Here is a 19059-nt window from a genome sequence, read left to right on the forward strand (position 1 = left end):
ACCAACAACAGTGTAGAGGCTTTCACAACACACCAAAGCTCAGTTACAAGTACGTATCCTAGTGTTTGGAGCTGATACCTCTCTTAATGAAGGAAGAAATTTTAGTGAAAAAGAAAAAAGTTCAATGCCAAATGAGAAGACTAATCAACAAGCAAAAAAAAAACAAAAAACCATGATACTATAAATGAAAGACTTCAAAGATAAGTGCTTTACGTACAAGCCACAAAATAAAATCAGTTATTTGTGCAGTATTGCTAAGAATCTACACATAACTTAAATGCAATCAAATATTTTGTATTTAGAAATAGTCTTTTAATGTGCCTCTTTTCTTTTTCATTATTTTATTTTTTTATGGCAAAATTACCCTATGGCCAACTAGTTATGTGGTGAAAATGTTTGTGGCAAAGAAGTTTACAGCAAAAGTACCTAGAACCTGGTGGAAGATAAGACTTAACTAAAATAATGCAGCCAATCACTAAACAAATAAACAAGCAAATAACACTAACAAGCTACAGAGGGGGGCAGGAGGACCAGTACCCAGACTTGTTACAATATATTATCTAAAATATCCAGTTTCCCTAAAAAACTGTGAGGCATGCAAAGAAATAGGAAAGTAAGACCTACACATTGGAAAAAAAGCAGGCAACAGAAGTAACCAGACGCTGGAGTTATCAGAAAAAATACTTAAAGTAACAATTATGAATATATTCACAGAAATAAAGGAAACCAGATTAAAGAACTAAAGGAAGGATTATAAAGGAATAGTATAAACAATTGATTACATTAGATAATTTAGATGAAATGGACAAATTCTTAGACACAAACTACTGAAACAGACTCAAGAAGAAATACACAATCATCTGAATAGGCCTATAACAAATGAAGAGATGGTAGTAAAAACACAACAAATAAAACTACTCATGAAGAAATGGCTTGACTGCTTAATTCTATCAAACATTTACAGAATTAATACCAATTCTTCATAAACTCTTCCAAAATATAGAAGAGGGAATACTCCCCAACTTATTTTTATGAAGCCAGTATTACCCTGATACCAAATCCAGATAAAGACATCACAAGAAAATAAAACTACAGGCCAATATCTCTTATAAATATGGACACAAGAATCCCCGACAAATGATTACCAACGTGAATCCAGCAACATATAAAAAGAATTATACACCGTAACAAAATGAGATTTATCCTAGGGATACAAGGTTGGTTTAACATCTGAAAGTGATTCTATTGGTCATGTTTTTTATTTTCTATATTTATGAACTTTGACATCCCTGGGGCCTGGAGAGATTGTCCCTCCCAGGGCTAATGAATTTGTAGAGATAGCAAAAAACTTACCTTTCATGCAAACCAACCAATCCAAAGTCCACATCCCAAACACCTCCTTTATCTAACTCACATGTCAAGCCAATATTTCCCTCACCTTACATCACCCCAGGGCCAGGTACCTGAAAAGTAGGCTGCACGCATGGAAACTACTCAAACTGTTCAATCCTAAGATTTCTCAAACTTGCCTACCATGCCTTGCCCATTCCTTCCTGTGGAAACGACCACAAGGCTGTGGGCCATGCATTCTATTTTTTTAAATTATTTTTATTTTTTGCGGTATGCGGGCCTCTCACTGTTGTAGCCTCTCCCGTTGTGGAACAGAGGCTCTGGATGCACAGGCTCAGTGGCCATGACTCACGGGCCCAGCCGCTCCGTGGCATCCTCCCGGACCGGGGCACGAACCCGTGTCCCCTGCATCGGCAGGTGGACTCTCAACCACTGCACCACCAGGGAAGCCCCATGCATTCTTTTCTCCAGGCTTCTGACCAACTTTGATACTTCCCCATGTGGCTGCATGGAATGCTCCTTTCTCTTGAGAATTATAAGGCAGTTGTCACTAAATCTGTCACCTTACTATACCTGAGTAAAACAAATCTTGGGTACACTTTAAAATAATGATTAATGTAATACATATCAATAGAATAAAACAAAAAAAATCACACATCTAAAGATGTAGAAAATGCATTTGACAAAATCCAACACCCTTTCATGATAAAAAACACTCAACAAATCAGGAATAGAATGGAACTTCTTCAATCTCATAAGGGGCATCCATGAAAAACCCACGACTAATATCACACTTAATAGTCAAGGTTGACTATTACCCCCTAAGATCAGGACGAAGACAAGGATTTCTGCTCTTGACATTACTATTCAATATTGTATTGGAGGTTCTAGCCAGGGCAGTTAGGCAGGAAAAAGAAACAAAAGGCATCGAGATAGGAAAGGAAGAAGTAAAATGATTGCTCTTTGCAGATGACGTGATCTTAGAAAATCCTAAGGAATCCACTAAAAACTATTAGAATGAGTTCAGTAAGTTTGCAGGATGTAAAATCAATATACAATAATCAACTATTTCTCTACACTTTAAACAATCTGAAAAGGAAATTAAGAAAATTTCATTTCTAATACTACCAAAAGGAATAAAATCTTTAAGAATAAGGTTAGCAAAAGTAGTACAAAACATATACTCTGAACACTACAAAACACTGTGGGAATTTAGAAACATTGTTTCTAAAAATTAGAAAAACACCCCATTTTATAGATCAAAAGACTTGGCATTATTAAGATAACGCTCCCCAAACTGATGTACATCCAATGCCATCTCTTTTAGAATCCCACCTGACTTCGTTGTAGAAATTGACAAGCTGATTGTAAAATTCATATGGAACTGCCAGGCATCCAGAATAGCCAAAACAATCTTTAAAAAGAAGAAAAAAGTAGGATTCACACCAACTTCACAATTCAGTACAACCAATAGTGATCAAGTGTGTGTGGTACTGGCACATACACACATACAGATTAATGTAATGAAGTGAAGAATCCAGATATAAACCCAAACATCTGTGATCAACTGATTTTCAACAAGGCTGCCAAAATGGAGAAAGAATAGCCTTTAGAAGGAATGGTGCTGGGAAAACTCAATGGCCACATGCAAAAGAATGAACTTGGATCCTTAACTCACATCATATATAAAAATCAACTCAAAATGGACCAAAGCCCTAAATGTAAGAGCTAAAACTAAAAAAGAAAACATAAATCTTCATGACATTGGATTGGGCAAAGAGAGATGTAACATCAAAAGCACAATTTAAAAAAATGGACTTCAAAATTAAAAACTTTTGTGTTTCAAAGGATGAAAAGATGACCCTTTGGGAGATTCTCAAATCATATATCTAGTAAGAAATTTTATTAGAATATATAAAGAACAGTTCAATATAAAAAGATAATCCAATATAAAAATGAGCAAAGGATTTGCACAGACATTTCCCCAAGGGAGATATACTAATAGGCAATAGTACATGAAAAGATGCATGACATCATTAGTCATCAGGAAAATGCATAATCAAAACCATGAGATACGGAAGGCTTCCGGGAAGATGGCGGAAGAGTAAGACGCGGAGATCACCTTCCTCCCCACAGATACACCACAAATACATCTACACGTGGAACAACTCCTACAGAACACCTACTGAACGCTGGCAGAAGACCTCAGACCTCCCAAAAGGCAAGAACCACCCCCCCCCGCCACGTACCTGGGTAGCGCAAAAGAATAAACAGAGACAAAAGGATAGGGACGGGACCGTCACCAGTGGGAAGGAGCTGTGAAGGAGGAAAGGTTTCCACACATTAGAAGCCCCTTTGCGGGTAGTGACTGCGAGTGGCGGAGGGGGAAAGCTTCGGAGCTGCAGAGGAGAGCACAGCAACAGGGGTGCGGAGGGCAAAGCAGAGAGATTCCCGCAAAGCGTAGAGATTCCCGCACAGCGGATCGGTGCCGACCAGCACTCACCAGCCCGAGAGGCTTGTCGGCTCACCCGCCGGGGCGGGCGGGGGCTGGGAGCCGAGGCTCAGGCTTCGGTCGGAGCACCGGGAGAGGACTGGGGTTGGCGGCGTGAACACAGCCTGCAGGGGATTGGTGCGCCATGGCTGGCCGGGAGGGAGTCCGGGGAAAAGTCTGGACCTGCCGAAGAGGCAAGAGGCTTTTACTTACCTCTTCTTTTCCTGGTGCCCGAGGAGAGGGGATTAAGAGCGCTGCTTAAAGGAGCTCCAGAGATGGGCGCGAGCCGTGGCTAAAAGCACCGACCCCAGAGATGGGCATGAGACGCTAAGGCTGCTGCTGCCGCCACCAAGAAGCCTGTGTGCGAGCACAGGTCACTATCCACACCCCCCTTCCGGGGAGCCTGTGCAGCCCGCCACCGCCAGGGTCCCAGGATCCAAGGACAACTTCCCCGGGAGAACGCACGGCGCGCCTCCGGCTGGTGCAAAGTCATGTCGGCCTCTGCCACCACAGGCTCCGCCCCGCACTCCGTGCCCCTCCCTCCCCCCCCCCACCCCGGGCCTGAGTGAGCCAGAGCCCCCGAATCAGCAGCTCCTTTAACCTCGTCCTGACTGAGTGAAGAACAGACGCCCTCCGGCGACCTACACGCAGAGGTGGGGCCAAATCCAAAGCTGAGCACCTGGGAGCTATGAGAACAAAGAGAAAGGGAAATCCCTCCCAGCAGCCTCAGGAGCAGCGGATTAAAGCTCCACAATCAACTTGATTACCTGCATCTGTGGAATACCTGAATAGACAGCGAATCATCCCAAATTGAGGAGGTGGACTTTGAGAGCAAGATATATTATTTTTTCCCCTTTTCCTCTTTTTGTGAGTATGTGTATGCTTCTGTATGAGATTTTGTCTGTATAGCTTTGCTTCCACCATTTGTCCTAGGGTTCTATCCGTCTGTTTTTTTTTCCCCTTAATAATTATTTTTTTATTTTAATAACTCTTATATTTATTTTACTTTATCTTCTTTCTTTTTTTTCCTTCCTTCCCTCCTTCCTCCCTCCCTCCCTCCCTCCTTTCTTTCTTTCTTTCTTTCTTTCTTTCTACTTCTACTAATTCTTTCTTTCTACTCTTTCTCCCTTTTATTCTGAGCCGTGTGGACGAAAGGCTCTTGGTGCTCCAGCCAGGAGGCAGTGCTGTGCCTCTGAGGTGGGAGAGCCAACTTCAGGACACCCGTCCAAAAGAGACCTCCCAGCTCCATGGAATATCAAACGGCAAAAATCTCCCAGAGATCTCCATCTCAACAGCAGCACCCAGCTTCACTCAACGACCAGCAAGCTACGGTGTTGGACATCCTATGTCAAACAACTAGCAAGACGGGAACACGACCCCACCCATTAGCAGAGAGGCTGCCTAAAATCATAATAAGGCCACAGACACCCCAAAACACACCACCAGACGTGGACCTGCCCACCAGAAAGACAAGATCCAGCCTCATCCACCAGAACACAGGCACTAGTCCCCTCCACCAGGAAGCCTGCACAACCCACTGAACCAACCTTAGCCACTGGGGACAGACACCAAAAACCACGGGAACTACGAACCTGCAGCCTGCAAAAAGGAGACCCCAAACACAGTAAGATAAGCAAAATGAGAAGACAGAAAAACACACAGCAGATGAAGGAGCAAGATAAAAACCCACCAGACCTAACAAATGAAGAGGAAATAGGCAGTCTACCCGAAAAACCATGAGATACCACTTCACACCAACTATAATGGCTATAATGAAGTAAGATACAAGTGTTAGCCTGAATTAGAGAAACTGGAACCCTCATACACTGCTAGTAGTAATATAAAATGGTGCATCTGCTTTGGAAAAGTCTGGCAATTCCACAAATGATAACATAGAGTTACTATATGACTCAGCAGTTCCATGCATAGGTATATAACCAAATGAAAACGTGTCCACACAAAAACTTGTAAACAAATGTTTATAGCAACATGATTCATATAGCTAACAGGTGGAAACAACCCTGACACAAAATAGCTGAGGAATAGAGGAACAAAATGTGGTATATCCATACAATGGATTATCCAGCCATAAAGAAATGAATTTTTGACATATGCTACAGCATGGATAAACCTTGAACACATTATGCTGAGTGAAAGAAGGCAGTCATAAAAGACTATATAATTCCATTTATACAAATTGTACAGACCAGGGAAATATGCAGAAACAGGGATTAGTTTAATGGTTGTTTAGGACTGGGGGACTAAGGATGATAGCTAAAGAGTACAGACATCCTGGGCCTGAAACCAAGATGGCTGAGTAGAAGGATGTGCTCTCACTCCCTCTTGTGAGGACACCAGAATCACAACTAGCTGCTGGACAATCATTGACAGGAAGACACCGGAACTCACCAAAAAAGATACCCCACATCCAAAAACAGAGGAGAAGCCACAGTGAGACACTAGGAGGGGCACAATCACAGTAAAACCAAATCCCGTAACTGGTTGCGTGGGTGCCTCACAGACTGCCAAACACTTATACCTTATAACACAGAAGTCCACCCACTGGAGTGAAGGTTCTGAGCCCCATGTCAGGCTTCCCAACCTGGGGGTCTGACAATGGGAGGAGGAAGTCCTAGAGAATCAGACTTTGAAGCCTACTGGGATTTGACTGCAGGACTTCGACAGGACCGGGGGAAACAGATTCGACTCTTGGAGGGCACACACAAAGTAGTGTGCGCATCGGGACCCAGGGGACGGAGCAGTGAAACCAGGGGAGACTGAACCAGACCTACCTCCTAGTGTTGGAGGGTCTCCTGCAGAGGTGGGGGGTGGCTGTGGCTCACCATGGGGACAAGGACACTGGCAGCAGAAGTTCTGGGAAGTACTCCTTGGCATGAGCCCGCCCACAGTCTGCCATTAGCTCCCTCAAAGAGTCCAGGTAGGATCCAGTGTTGGGTTGCCTCAGGCAAAACAACCAACAGGGAGGGAACCCAGCCCCACCCATCAGCGGTCAAGTGGATTAAAGTTTTACTGAGCTCTGCCCACCAGAGCAACAGTCAGCTCTACACACCATCAGTCCCTCCCATCAGGAAACCTGCACAAGCCTCTTAGATAACCTCATCCACCAGAGGGCAGACAGCAGAAGCAAGAAGTACTACAATCCTGCAGCCTGTGGAACAAAAACCACATTCACAGAAAGATAGACAAGATGAAAAGGCAGAGGGCTATGTATCAGATGAAGGAGCAAGATAAAACCACAGAAAAACAACTAAATGAAGTGGAGATAGGCAACCTTCCAGAAAAAGAATTCAGAATAATGATAGTGAAGGTGATCCAGGACCCTGGAAAAACAATGGAGGCCAAGATTGAGAAGATGCAAGAAATGTTTAATAAAGACCTAGAAGAATTAAAGAACAAACAAACAGAGATGAACAATACAATAACTGAAATGAAAACTACACTAGAACGAATCAATAGCAGAATAACAGAGGCAGAAGAACGGATAAGTGACCGGGAAGACAGAATGGTGGAACTCACTGCCACAGAATAGAATAAAGAAAAAAGAATGAAAAGAAATAAAGACAGCCAAAGAGACCTCTGGGACAACATTAAATGCAACAACATTCGGATTATAGGGGTCCCAGAAGGAGAAGAGAGAGAGAAAGGACCCGAGAAAATATTTCAAGAGATTATAGTCAAAAACTTCCCTAACATGGCAAAGGAAATAGCCACCCAAGTCCAGGAAGCACAGCAAGTCCCATACAGGATAAACCCAAGGAGAAACACGCGGAGACACATGGTAATCAAATTGGCAAAAATTAAAGACAAAGAAAAATTATTGAAAGCAGCAAGGGAAAAATGACAAATAACATACAAGGGAACTCCCATAAGGTTAACAGCTGATTTCTCAGCAGAAACTCTACAAGCCAGAAGGGAGTGGCATGATATACTTAAAGTGATGAAAGGGAAGAACATACAGCCAAGATTACTATACCTGGCAAGGATCTCATTCAGATTCAATGGAGAAATCAAAAGCTTTACAGACAAGCAAAAGCTAAGAGAATTCAGCACCACCAAACTAGCTCTACAACAAATGCTAAAGGAACTTCTCTAACTGGGAAACAGAAGAGAAGAAAAGAACCTACAAAAACAAACTCAAAACAATTAAGAAAATGGTCATAGGAACATACATTTCGATCATTACCTTAAACGTGAATGGACTAAATGCTCCAACCAAAAGACACAGGCTTGCTGAATGGATACAAAAACAAGACCCATATATATGCTGTCTACAAGACACCCACTTAAGACTGAAAGTGAGGGGATGGAAAAAGATATTCTATGCAAATGGAAATCAAAAGAAAGCTGGAGTAGCTATGCTCATATCAGATAAAATAGACTTTAAAGAATGTTACAAGAGACAAGGAAGGGCACTATAGAATGATAAGGGATCAATCCCAGAAGAAGATATAACAATTATAAATATATATATGCACCCAACATAGGAGCACCTCAATACATAAGGCAACTGCTAACAGCTGTAAAAGAGAAAATTGACAGTAACACAATAATAGCGGGAGACTTTAACACCTCGCTTACACCAATGGACAGATCATCCAAAATGAAAATAAGGAAACAGAAGCTTTAAATGACACAATAGACCAGATAGATTTAATTGATATTTATAGGACATTCCATCCAAAAACAGCATATTACACTTTCTTCTCAAGTGCGCACGGAACATTCTCCAGGATAGATCACATCTTGGGTCACAAATCGAGCCTCAGTAAATTTAAGAAAATTGAAATCATATCAAGCATCTTTTCTGATCACAATGCTATGAGATTAGAAATGAATTACAGGGGAAAAAACGTAAAAAACACAAACACATGGAGGCTAAACACTACGTTACTAAATAACCAAGAGATCACTGAAGATATCAAAGAGGAAGTCAAAAAATACCTAGAGACAAATGACAATGAAAACACGGCAATACAAAATCTATGGGATACAGCAAAAGCAGTTCTAAGAGGGAAGTTTATGGCAATACAAGCCTACCTCAAGAAACAAGAAAAATCTCAAATAAATAATCTAACCTTACACCTAAAGGAACTAGAGAAAGAGGACAAACAAAACGCAAAGTTAGCAGAAGGCAAGAAATCCTAATGATCAGAACAGAAATAAATGAAATAGAAACAAAGAAAACAGTAGCAGAGATCAATAAAACTAAAAGCTGGTTCTTTGAGAAGATAAACAAAATTGATAAACCATTAGCCAGACGCATCCAGAAAATGAGGGAGAGGACTCAAATCAATAAAGTTAGAAATGAAAAAGGAGAAGTTACAACAGACACCGCAGAAATACAAAGCATCCTAAGAGACTACTACAAGCAACTCTATGCCAATAAAATGGACAACCTGGAAGAAATGGACAAATTCTTAGAAAGGTATAACCTTCCAAGGCTGAACCGAGAAGAAATAGAAAATATGAACAGACCAATCACAAGTAATAATTGAAACTGTGATTAAAAATCTTCCAACAAACAATAGTCCAGGACCAGATGGCTTCACAGATGAATTCTATCAAACATTTAGAGAAGAGCTAACACCCATCCTTCTCAAACTCTGAATTCTATCAAACATTTAGAGAAAAGCTAACACTCATCCTTCTCAAACTCTTCCAAAAACTGGCAGAGGAAGGAACACTCCCAAACTCATTCTATGAGGCCACCATCACCCTGATACCAAAACTAGACAAAGATACTACAAAAAAAGAAAGGTAGAGACCAATATCATTGATGAGTATAGATGCAAAAATCCTCAACAGAATACTAGCAAACAGAATCCAACAACACATTAAAAGGGTCATACACCATGATCAAGTGGGATTTATCCCAGGGATGCAAGGATTCTTAAATATATGCAAATCAATGTGATACACCATATTAACAAATTGAAGAAGAAAAACCATACGATCATCTCAATAGATGCAGGAAAAGCTTTTGACTAAATTCAACACCCATTTATGACAAAAACTCTCCAGAAAGTGGGCATAGAGGGAACGTACCACAACATAATAAAGGCCATATACGACAATCCCACAGCGAACATCATTCTCAATGGTGAAAAACTGAAAGCATTTCCTCTAAGATCAGGAACAAGACAAGGATGTCCACTCTTACCGCTATTATTCAACATAGTTTTGGAAGTCCTAGCCTTGGCAATCAGAGAAGAAAAAGAAATAGAAGGATTACAAATTGGAAAAGAAGAAGTAAAACTGTCACTGTTTGCAGATGATATGAGACTATACATAGAGCATCCTAAAGATGCTACCAGAAAACTACTAGAGCTAATCAATGAATTTGGTAAAGTTGCAGGATACAAAATTAATGCACAGAAATCTCTTGCATTCCTATACACTAACAACGAAAGATCAGAAAGAGAAATTAAGGAAACAATCCCATTTACCACAGCAACAAATAGAATAAAATACCTAGGAATAAACCTACCCAGGGAGACAAAAGACCTGTATGCAGAAAACTATAAGACACTGATGAAAGAAATTAAAGATAATACCAACAGATGGAGAGATATACTATGTTCTTGGATTGGAAGAATCAATATTGTGAAAACGACTATACTACCTAAAGCAATCTACAGATTCAGTGCAATCCCTATCAAATTACCAATGGCATTTTTTATGGAACTATAACAAAAACTCTTAAAATTTCTATGGAGACACAGAAGACCCCGAATAGCCAAAGCAGTCTTGAGGGAAAAAAAACGGAGCTGGTGGAATCAGACTCCCTGAGTTCAGACTATACTACAAAGCTACAGTAATCAAGACAATATGGTACTGGCACAAAAACAGAAACATATATCAATGGAGCAAGATAGAAAGCCCAGAGGTAAACCCACGCACCTATGGTCAACTAATCTATGAAAAAGGAGGCAAGGATATACAATGAAGAAAATATAGCCTCTTGAATAAGTGGTGCTGGGAAAACTGGACAGCGACATGTAAAAGAATGATATTAGAACATTCCGTAACACAATACACAAAAATGAACTCAAAATGGATTAGAGACCTAAATGTAAGACCAGACACTATAAAACTCTTAGAGGAAAACATAGGAAGAACACTTTGACATAAATCACAGCAAGATCTTTTTTGATCCATCTCCTAGAGTAATGGGAATAAAAACAAACAAATGAGACCTAATTAAACTTAAGAGCTTTTGCTAGCAAAAGAAACCATAAACAAGACAAGAAGAAAACCCTCAGAATGGGAGAAAATATTTGCAAATGAAACATCTGACAAAGGATTAATCTCCAAAATATATAAACAGCTCATGCAGCTCGATATTAAAAAAACAAACAACCCAATCCAAAAATGGACAGAAGACCTAAACAGACATTTCTCCAAAGAAGACATACAGATGGCCAAGAGGCACAAGAAAAGCTGCTTAACAACACTATTAGAGAAATGCAAATCAAAACTACAATGAGGTATCACCTCACAACAGTTAGAATGGGCATCATTAGAAAATCTACAAACAACAAATGCTGGAGAGGGTGTGGAGAAAATGGAACCCTCTTGCACTGTTAATGGAATGTTAATTGATACAGCCACTATGGAGAACAGTACGGAGTTTCCTTAAAAAACTACAAATAGGGCTCCCCTGGTGGCGCAGCGGTTGAGAGTCCGTCTGCCGATGCAGGGGACACGGGTTCGTGCCCCGGTCCGGGAGGATCCCATATGCCGCAGAGCGGCTGGGTCCGTGGGCCATGGCCGCTGAGCCTGCGCGTCTGGAGCCTGTGCTCCGCAATGGGAGGGGCCACAACAGTGAGAGGCCCGCGTACCGCAAAAAAAAAAAAAAAAAAAAATACAAATAGAATTACCATATGATCCAGCAATCTCACTACTGGGCATATACCCAGAGAAAACCGTAATTCAAAAAGACACATGTATCCCAATGTTCATTGTAGCATTATTTACAATAGCCAGGTCATAGAAGCAACCTAAATGCCCATCAATAGACGAATGGATAAAGAAGATGTGGTACATGTATACAATGGAATATTAATTAGCCATAAAAAGGAACAAAATTGGGTCATTTGTTGAGACGTGGATGGATCTAGAGACTGTCATACAGAGTGAAGGAAGTCAGAAAGAGAAAAACAAATATCGTATATTAATGCATATATGTGGAACCTAGAAAAGTGGTACAGATGAACCGGTTTGCAGGGCAGAAATTGAGACACAGATGCAGAGAACAAATGTATGGACACCAAGGGGGGAAAGCGGTGGGGGTGGGGGTGGTGGTGGTGGTGTGCTGAACTGGGTGATTGCGATTGATATGCATACACTGATGTGTATAAAATTGATGACTAAGAACCTGCTGTATAAAAAAAAATGTGATCAAATGTATTCTATTGGAAAGAAGCAAAAATAGACCATATTTACTGTCTAAATTATATAATTTAATGGTAATTAGCATCTATTGCAGATGTGTTCATTATTGCAGATTGTATTTGCTTTATCAATGTCTTTGCTTTGGTAATCAAAATAAAATAAAATGAAAAAAAAGAAATATGTAGGAATTCACTTTTGTTTTCTGATTAACTTTGTTCCTAGCGTTCTATTTCTGGGTCATAGATTCAGTATCTTCTCTTACTTATCTGACAGTATTAACTATGATGATAATGATTTTTGTTTGCTACCTGCATTATCTTTTGTTTTTTATTTGTTTTAGTCTTTGTGTTTGACCCTGAAGAATTTCCTCAAAAAAAAAAAAAAAAAGTACATTCTTTTTTGAGGTGCTAAATATGTTCTACCAATAAATCTGGCCATGGTGATGGTTGCATGTATCTGTGAATATATTAAAAATAATTGAATTATACACTGTAAATGAGTTAAGTGTATAGAATATAAATTATAATTTCAATAAAACCATTTAAAAGATATTGATACTATGGTGAAAAAACTATAGCAGCTACTATTAAAAGTTTCCTTGTCTCGTTAAGCATAGTGCTAACTTACAGATCATTTCATCCAGTGTTTGTAACAGTGACCCTGTGAGGTATCAATATCTCCATTTTACACGTAAGGAATTCAAGGCTCAGAGCTTAACAACGTGAAGGCTACACAGTGGGTAAGTGATAAAGTCAGGTTTTGAACCCAAGTTCATCCGACTTCAAAGGCTCCTGACGGCCTTTTTCTTACAACAAAGGAAGTCTCATAAAGTTGGTTCTCTGGTCCCACAGTGAAGATAAAGACTGGATATGAAGTTAGAAAATTGGGCAGGGTCTAGGTCACCAAGGCGGTATAACAGTTGTCCAGGTGTGATCCATAACTCTTTACCCCCAAACCACCTCTTGAATTCATTCTCTTTCCTCCTTGCTACTATTCTAGTCTAAGATAACCAACTTTGGTGGTCGATTTGAATCAAATGCAATCACTTTTAGTGGACCTAAAGGCTGAATAATTATGTAACTGCTTTACTGCCCATTTCTATATCCTTGTTAACTGTTTACAACTTGCAGTTAGTTTAGTGATATTAAAGTCCAGTGAAAAATACCCCTGGAATAACTTTCAATGTGTTGATGGGTTAGGTCATAAAATGGTTTTATTTCCCTTTTTTTGGCCAAAACATTTAATTTACTGATCACAAGTTAATTCTTTGACATTTTCTGCATCAGTTCCCTGAGAAACTATGCCACTTTAGAAACCTTAAATATCTGCTACACTTGAAGTTGTCTAGTTATACATATAAAGTTATCTAATCATATATCTGCCTGATTGCTACAATATTTTCTGCAATACAGAGGAATGTCAAGGGACAGGGCAGAACTGATACCAACTGGAAATGTGCAAAGCAGTATTTTGTTTTAATGGACAAGAAAGAAAAAGTGGCAAATTGTACAGCGGGAAAAAAGATGTAATATGAGGTCATCATTACACTGTATCCCATTCAGAATTAATTACTGTCAAATAAACCTTTGCATGCCGTTCTAGCATACTCTTATCCAAATCTTACTTATCCTTTTTGGTCATCACAAATGCTTCTAGTTCCAGAAGTCTTCAAGTTCTGTGCAGGCAGAATGAACTACACCTGATCTTTCTCTGGGTGCCAAGATGATTTACCTTACCACGGTACATACTGCTATAAATTATTAACATACATAGACGGCACACTGTATCCTCAGTTTCTAGTTCAGCGTTTGAGACACAACAAACAATCAAAACTCTGCTGAAGGGGTCAACTGTTAACAGTTATCTTAAGATTCAACTATTCCATTGATAATCAAAGACAGGCCAATTGCTAAAGGTCCCAGAATGAGTATAATCCATAAATTGTTTAACGACTGGTGTTTCTGTAAAGTTATATAAATACAATTATACATAAAAGCCTGTAAAATGCAGAGCTCATTCAGAACTGGGAATTTGTTTGCTTATGACCTATCGTTTCTGAGGGGCAAAAAGTACATTATTAAAAATACATAGCACATGTCTATATTCACCAAACTGCACTGATTTAAAAAATTATTAACTTGACAATACGTTTTTCTTGTCAATATTTTTATTGTGCTATTTGCTCAAACGAATGAAATGAAGTGTTTTCTGAATTATGTTTAGATCTTTAAATTACCCATTTAACAAGTTAATTTAAATAAATTTAATATTCGGTAAATGACAAGCAGCTTAAATACAAGTTTGATAATTATTATTAAAAAAATTAATAAAGTGAAAGTCATAGTCAAACTTTCAACAAGGCAATGCAACGTTTATCACTAACCTGACTGAAGGGCCGCACTCGTACTGCCACTCTCACACTGTCAGTACTTGGCATAGGCATTTTCATCATTTTCCCATTATTCATATTATTTGGTAGAAAAATAATGTAGCAAGTCCACTGCTTATGCTTCACACTGAAACACTGAAAGCGTAGCCAACAAAAGCAGTCTGTTTCTAGACAATCAATTATTAATGGTCCATTCATTACACTATCCATTACCTGTTATAATTTTACAATACTTGTTTATTGATGAATTTTATAGCCCACATCAAGCATCACCACTTAATTGCATACAGTCACATTGCAGAGAACAGTGGTTTTTCTTTTCCTTTTCCACATTTACTCACACTCTTTACCCATCCTCAATATTCTGTGCCTGAGGTCCTATGAGAATTTATCATTTTAAAACCTGAATATTAAGGGATTTCTGCGATGCAGTAGCAAGCTCCTTCACGGCAAGAATATTTATAAAACTTGATCAGACTTCTCATTCTATGAATATCAGGCACATACAAGGTGCACTGAATAGCCACGAAACAGATGTATTTTACATTTCCTTTCTGACTACTCAAACCCTTTGAAGAAGTTGCTAGTGAGCAGTGAACCGGTCAGTCTAACCTGGATAATCAGTCTCTCTGAATAATTAAGAGACTTTAAGGATAACAGCCTTTAAGCTTGCTGAACAAGAAATGCCAACATTATATTTAACCAATGCATTACTTGGAAAATTACTAATTTGAGGTAGAATGCACAAAATATGTTAAACTACAAAAAAGTGGCAAAATTACATGCCCATAATTCAATTTCAATACCGTTAACAGCCTTCCCAATTTATGATTAGAAATCTTAATCACAGAAGCAAAGTGCATACATTATAAAACAGCAACTTAAAAAAACCAGTTCAATCATCTTCATTTTAAAATTGGTCTAATACTTTTAACCACAGAGAAAGAAAATGGAACCAATACCTACTAGCATATAAAATCATTATTAAAACAGAAATCCCCTCTCAAAAATCTAACAGACACACAGACTACTGTGAAGTATACGCTTTATTTAACATTCCAATAATAAGCTATATTTACATATTATATAAATGTATGAAGTCTTAATATATAAAATAGAAAAAACTGCCTGGACTAAAAGAATCACACTCCATATGGAGTTACTTTACTTATTGAAGACATTCTGTTTACAAAAATTTACAATAATTTATATAAATTATTTTTCTTCCAAATTAATGATTTTTAATAATCCACACAATTCTGATGACTTTACAAATAGGTGAACGTTAAAAACTGGAAAAAAATTACAGCATTTTTCTGCGTAGAACTTGCTTTGGAAAAGAAGACAATTTCTTCCTGCTCCTCCCAAGACTTTTTCCTGTTACTTCTACAGTCTTTCTTGGTTTGCTCTTTACTCCATCAACTGGGCTTGCCAAGGGGGAAATCAGCTTAATTTCTACTGGAGGAGGTGACCAACTTTCTTTTTCTGTGTTTCTGAAATAAAGATTTAATTTAAGTAACAATAAACATGTTATAATATAAAATGTAATTGGCTTCCCAATATATTGAAAGAAATTTTAGGGATTAGTCTTTTCTAGTGCTTTATTTTATAAAGGAGAAGTGAAATAAAACTTTAGTCAAACTAATCAGAGGCAGAGTTAAGGTTTCACATGATAGAAATTTTCTTTATGATTGGGATACTCAAAACAATTACTGCTGAATTTTCACTTAAATGTTTCATATGTATTAATAAATACTGCTGGGTTACAAGGAGGGGTCAAGTACCAGTAGCCAGTCCATGGAATGAGAGCCCAGCAGGCCCATAATGAAATGTATGAGAAACGACAATTCTCAAATACCAGCAATTAGCAACTGTGTATATATTTTCATAATACGAAGTTTTCCACATATACAGAAAGCCAATTTATATGTAGTGTTATTATAGTCAAAAGCTTTCGTTAAATCAGTTTTTAAAGTAAGATAAAATGGATTGATTACTTTGTACTTTTATGAAATTCAACTTAAGCAAAATATATCTGAAATGGAGTAATTTCCCCATGGATGAAATGTTAATTGCTAATAGTGAAATAATCACAGAATTTTAAAGTGTTTAACGAGTTTTACTGATAGTTATCTATCTTTACTAAGGTGAAACATCCCACTCCCTTCCCCCAGCTCATTGTAAAAACAAAGATTCAGTGGGTATTCAACTACTACTAGCCTTCTTTTTTTCTTTTTAATTAATTTTTATTGGAGTATAGTTGCTTTACAATGTTGTGTTACCTTCTACTGCACAGCAAAATAAATCAGCCATACATATACATATATCCCCTCCATTTAGGACACTACAGTGCATTAAGTAGAGATCCTTGTATTACACAGTATGTTGCCATCAGTTGTCTACTTTATACATGGTATCAGTAGTGTATATGTGTCAATCCCAATCTCCCAATTCCCCCCACGGCCCTCCTTTCCCCTTGGTATCCATACATTTGTTCTCTACGTCTGTGTCTCTATTTCTGCTTGGCAATTAAGGTCATCTATATCATTTTCCTAGATTCCACATACATGCGTTAATATACAATATTTGTTTTTCTCTTTCTGACTTACTTCACTCTGTATGACACACTCTAGGTCCATCCACCTCACTACAAATAACTCAATTTCATTTCTTTTTATGGCTGAGTAATATTCTGTTGTATATATGTACCACATCTTCTTTATCCATTCCTCTGTTGATGGGCATTTAGGTTGCCTCCATGACTTGGCTATTGTAAATAGTGCTGCAATGAACACTGGGGTGCATGTGTCTTTTTGAATTATGGTTTTCTCTGGGTATATGGCCCAGTAGTGGGATTGCTGGGTCATATGTAGTTCTTTTTTAGTTTTTTAAGGAATCTCCATACCGTTTTCCATAGTGACTGTATCAATTTACATTCCCACCAACAGTGTAAGAGGGTTCCCTTTTCTCCACACCCTCTCCAGCATTTATTGTTTGTAGGTTTTGGTTTTTTTTGCGGTACGCGGGCCTCTCACTATTGTTGCCTCTCCCATTGCGGAGCACAGGCTCCGGAAGCGCAGGCTCAGCGGCCATGGCTCATGGGCCCAGCCGCTCCGCGGCATGTGGGATCTTCCCGGACCGGGGCACGAACCTGTATCCTCTGCATCGGCAGGCGGACTCTCAACCACTGTGCCACCAGGGAAGCCCTGTTTGTAGGTTTTTTGATGACAGTCATTCTGACTGGTGTGAGGTGATACCCTTCTTTAAAAAGGATGAATGAATGGGCTTTCATGCTATATAGGAAAGCCACCTTCTGCAGTGAAATCTAACAATTACACAGAGCCAGTGCAGATAAATGCCCCTAAGAATTACCCTTTTCTGATGAGCTTAATTTCTCTTTTTAAGTTAAGAGTCTTCTCTAATTTTAAGAAACAAAACGGAAAAAAATAATAGCATAGGAAAAGTCTTACTTGCTTGCTTGTTTTGTTTTTGCAGTCCTGGTTCCTTTCACTTGTTGCTTTGCCACAGTTTCAATTGATTGAGCATCACCTTCCTATGGGTTAAAAATTTTAAAAGATGAACCTTATGTAATTAAACAATTGAAATCTAAACTGTTCCACCCTGAGTCAAGGAATATAGCCAAACAGTGCTAAATGAATTTAAACTTAACAAATATCAAATGGACTCCTTATATGTTTTGGTAGAAACCCTGGTCATCTAGGACAGCTCATTATCCCTTATCCCCATACACTGTTATCCCCAAGTCTTATCAATTTTATTCTGGAATGTTTCCATTGTCCCCTGCCCTTTTGTTCTATTGACTCTGTCCAAAGCCAGGCTCTCACGGCATAAAAATTAGGCCACCAGTGACTATTTTTCCTCCCTAGAATTCCCTTTTCACCGAAACTACTTAAAGCATGGACATGGCTATTTGCTGGTTTGTGAACAGCCCCACCCCCTTCCTCATGCATCACCAGGCTTCTGTGCCTTTGCATCTGCTGTCTTCTCCTCCAGCAATGCCCATCTCCTTTACCTACAGGGTCTACAGGGTTATCTGGGTATAAATGATTCTTATCATGCTGTGAAATAATTATCTGTATTTTTGCCTCTTCAATTAAACTGAACTCCTGAAAAACAAGGAATCTGCCTGAATTATTTTTGTGCCTTTGTCCTTGTATAGTAACTGGCTCACAGCAGATAATTCAAGACATACTATGAATTAGAACTGGTAAATATAAGGGTATCATGCTCACATTCAATCCCTGAACTATTTTTATTTTAGAGTTACATGCAACTAGTCAGTTCTGAAACACTCTCTCTCCAAGTGTGGTCTGTGAATGACACTCCAGGGGGGGTCAGGGACCTACATTTTAAATAAATACATCCAGCTAATTATGGTGGATGTATTTATTTA

At 38.8% G+C, this 19059-nt stretch overlaps 2 protein-coding genes across 5 annotated transcripts in view; both read right to left on the bottom strand.

Annotated features, from left to right (window-relative positions):
* Positions 1–14708, bottom strand: part of LOC116741694 (kinesin-like protein KIF28P) — an 85693-nt gene extending 70985 nt beyond the window's left edge. Inside the window, exon 1 of the mRNA XM_032608667.1 lies at positions 14640–14708. Coding sequence (XP_032464558.1) covers positions 14640–14708 — 69 coding nt within the window. The remainder of the gene's footprint in view (positions 1–14639) is intronic.
* A 965-nt stretch (positions 14709–15673) lies between these two features.
* Positions 15674–19059, bottom strand: part of AHCTF1 (AT-hook containing transcription factor 1) — an 80897-nt gene continuing 77511 nt past the window's right edge. For all 4 annotated transcript variants that reach the window (XM_032634720.1, XM_032634751.1, XM_032634741.1 and 1 more), the window contains exons 35-36: positions 18116–18198; positions 15674–16138 (exon numbers count right to left, since the gene is read on the bottom strand). In XM_032634720.1, the coding sequence (XP_032490611.1) occupies positions 15949–16138; positions 18116–18198 (273 nt within the window). In that variant the 3' untranslated portion in view covers positions 15674–15948. The remainder of the gene's footprint in view (positions 16139–18115; positions 18199–19059) is intronic.

This window comes from Phocoena sinus, chromosome 1 (assembly GCF_008692025.1).
Source record: "Phocoena sinus isolate mPhoSin1 chromosome 1, mPhoSin1.pri, whole genome shotgun sequence".
NCBI classification, from domain to species: Eukaryota; Metazoa; Chordata; class Mammalia; order Artiodactyla; family Phocoenidae; genus Phocoena; species Phocoena sinus.